This window comes from Corvus brachyrhynchos, unplaced genomic scaffold (genome assembly GCF_000691975.1).
Source record: "Corvus brachyrhynchos isolate BGI_N302 unplaced genomic scaffold, ASM69197v1 scaffold30, whole genome shotgun sequence".
Classification (NCBI taxonomy): domain Eukaryota; kingdom Metazoa; phylum Chordata; class Aves; order Passeriformes; family Corvidae; genus Corvus; species Corvus brachyrhynchos.
The window spans coordinates 460,272-462,091 of NW_008235742.1; the positions used below are offsets into that span (position 1 = coordinate 460,272).

Consider the following 1,820-nt stretch of genomic DNA (forward strand, 5'->3'; position numbering starts at 1 on the left):
TGCCTATGCTGGGATTGGGGGAGCCCTGAACCCAACACTGAGCACAGCAACCCCGGGGCTCACGGGGGGAGCAGCAGAGGGGTCCCTCCAGCACCCCCCGGGCAAGAAGGGGGCCCTCAGCACCCTGACTTAAAAAGGGGGGGTCTGTGCATGCCATGGGCAAGAGAGGGGCACCCAGCACCCCAACCGGGGTCCCCCGCACCTCAGTTTCAAGGGTGACACTCCCAGCACCCCATAAAAAACAGAGGGGGACCCCGAGCACCCGAATTTCAACATGGGGGTACCCAGCACCCTCTGGACAAGAACGGGATCCCCGGCACCCTCGATTTTAAGGGTGACACTGCCAGCACCCCATGGATCAAAGGGTGCCCTGAGCACCCCAATTTCAAGAGAGGGCTCCCAGCACCCCCGCAGGGTTTCCAGCACCCCATGGAAAATCGAGGGGGACCCCCAGCACCCAAATTTCAAGAGTGGCATCCCCAACACCCCGTTCCCCTCCCAGCACCCCCAGGACACAGAAGCGCTGCACCCCTGAGCCCCCCTGGGGAATACAGGGAGCCCCTCGCCCCTATTTTAATCGAGGAGTGGGTCCTGGGGAGGGGTCACCGACCTGTAGAAGAGCACGTTGAGGGGGATGGTCCCGATGTGCCAGAGCGCGTGGGCGTCCAGCACCCAGAGCAGGGGCTTGGACTGACCCCTAACATAGCCCCAGCACAGCCCAGTGGCTCCCAGTACAGCCCAGCACTCCCCAGCCTGGATGCAGCTGGCTCCCAGTAGCTCCCAGTGCAGCTCCAGTGCCTCCCAGTCCATCCCAGTGCCTCCCAGCTCACCAGCAGCAGCGTTGGCCACCAGGTTGTAGCCGTAGTCAAAGCGCACGAGGCTCAGGTAAGAGATGTGGCCAGCGAGGAAGAGCAGGAGGAAGGCCCTGAAGATGCTGATTAAGGCCGGGCGCTGCAGCCCCAGTGTCCTGCAGAGAAGGGGGGGATGGCCAGGTCCTCCCAGTATGGCTCAGGGTCCTCCCAGTATGGCCCAGGGTCCTCCCAGGTACTTCAGTGATACCCAAACTGGCCCAAGAGAAGCCAGCACCTTCCCCAGTACAGCCCAGTGGCCCCCAGTGCAGCCCAGTGGCCCCCAACGTGGCCCAGCATCCTCCAGTATGGACCAAGAATAGCCCAATAGCCACCAGCATGGCCCAGCGTCACCAGTGTAGCCCAACTGACCCCTAATGCAGCCCCAGCACAGCCCAGTGGCCCTCAGGACAGAACCAGCATGGCCCAGTGGCTGCCAGTACAGAAGTGGCAAGGTCCAGTGACCCTTCTCAGCATAACCCAGTGCCTCCCAGTACAGCCCTGCACTCCCCAGTCTAGCTATAGCTGGCCCCAGTGCCTCCTAGTCTGGTCCCAGTGCGGCCCTGCAGCCTCCAGCCAAGCCTTGGGACAGCTCAGTGCCTCCCAGTCTGTCCCCAGTGCCTCCCAGACCATGCCCAGTGCCCCCCAGTCCAGCCCTGGTGCTCACCTGACACAGCACAGGTACACGGAGTGCAGGACGACGGCCGAAGCACAGAAATAATCCAGTTTCTGTGGGATTTGGGATGGCTGAGCCATGCTGGCAGCGTGGGAAGTGGAGGGGGTCTGGAACCCCCCAAGCGGGGCCGGAACAGGACCCCAGGGGGCTTGGGGACACTGCAGGGGGGCCACTCCCTCACCTCCGTCAGCGCCGTGTCCCTCGTGTGGAAAACGGTGGACCAGAACCAGGCGTTTAAGGAGACCTGGGAAAGGGGGAAATTTGGGATTTGGGGAGGTGGGGGGATGAGGGGCAGG

The 1,820-nt window shown here is 63.2% G+C and overlaps 1 protein-coding gene across 1 annotated transcript in view; it reads right to left on the reverse strand.

The window, feature by feature from the left end:
- Positions 1-536: 536 nt before the first annotated feature.
- PGAP3 (post-GPI attachment to proteins 3) overlaps positions 537-1,820 on the reverse strand; it is a 2,638-nt gene continuing 1,354 nt past the window's right edge. Inside the window, exons 3-5 of the mRNA XM_017736546.1 lie at positions 1,706-1,768; positions 1,516-1,577; positions 537-967 (exon numbers count right to left, since the gene is read on the reverse strand). Of these exons, the coding sequence (XP_017592035.1) occupies positions 574-967; positions 1,516-1,577; positions 1,706-1,768 (519 nt within the window). The 3' untranslated portion in view covers positions 537-573. The remainder of the gene's footprint in view (positions 968-1,515; positions 1,578-1,705; positions 1,769-1,820) is intronic.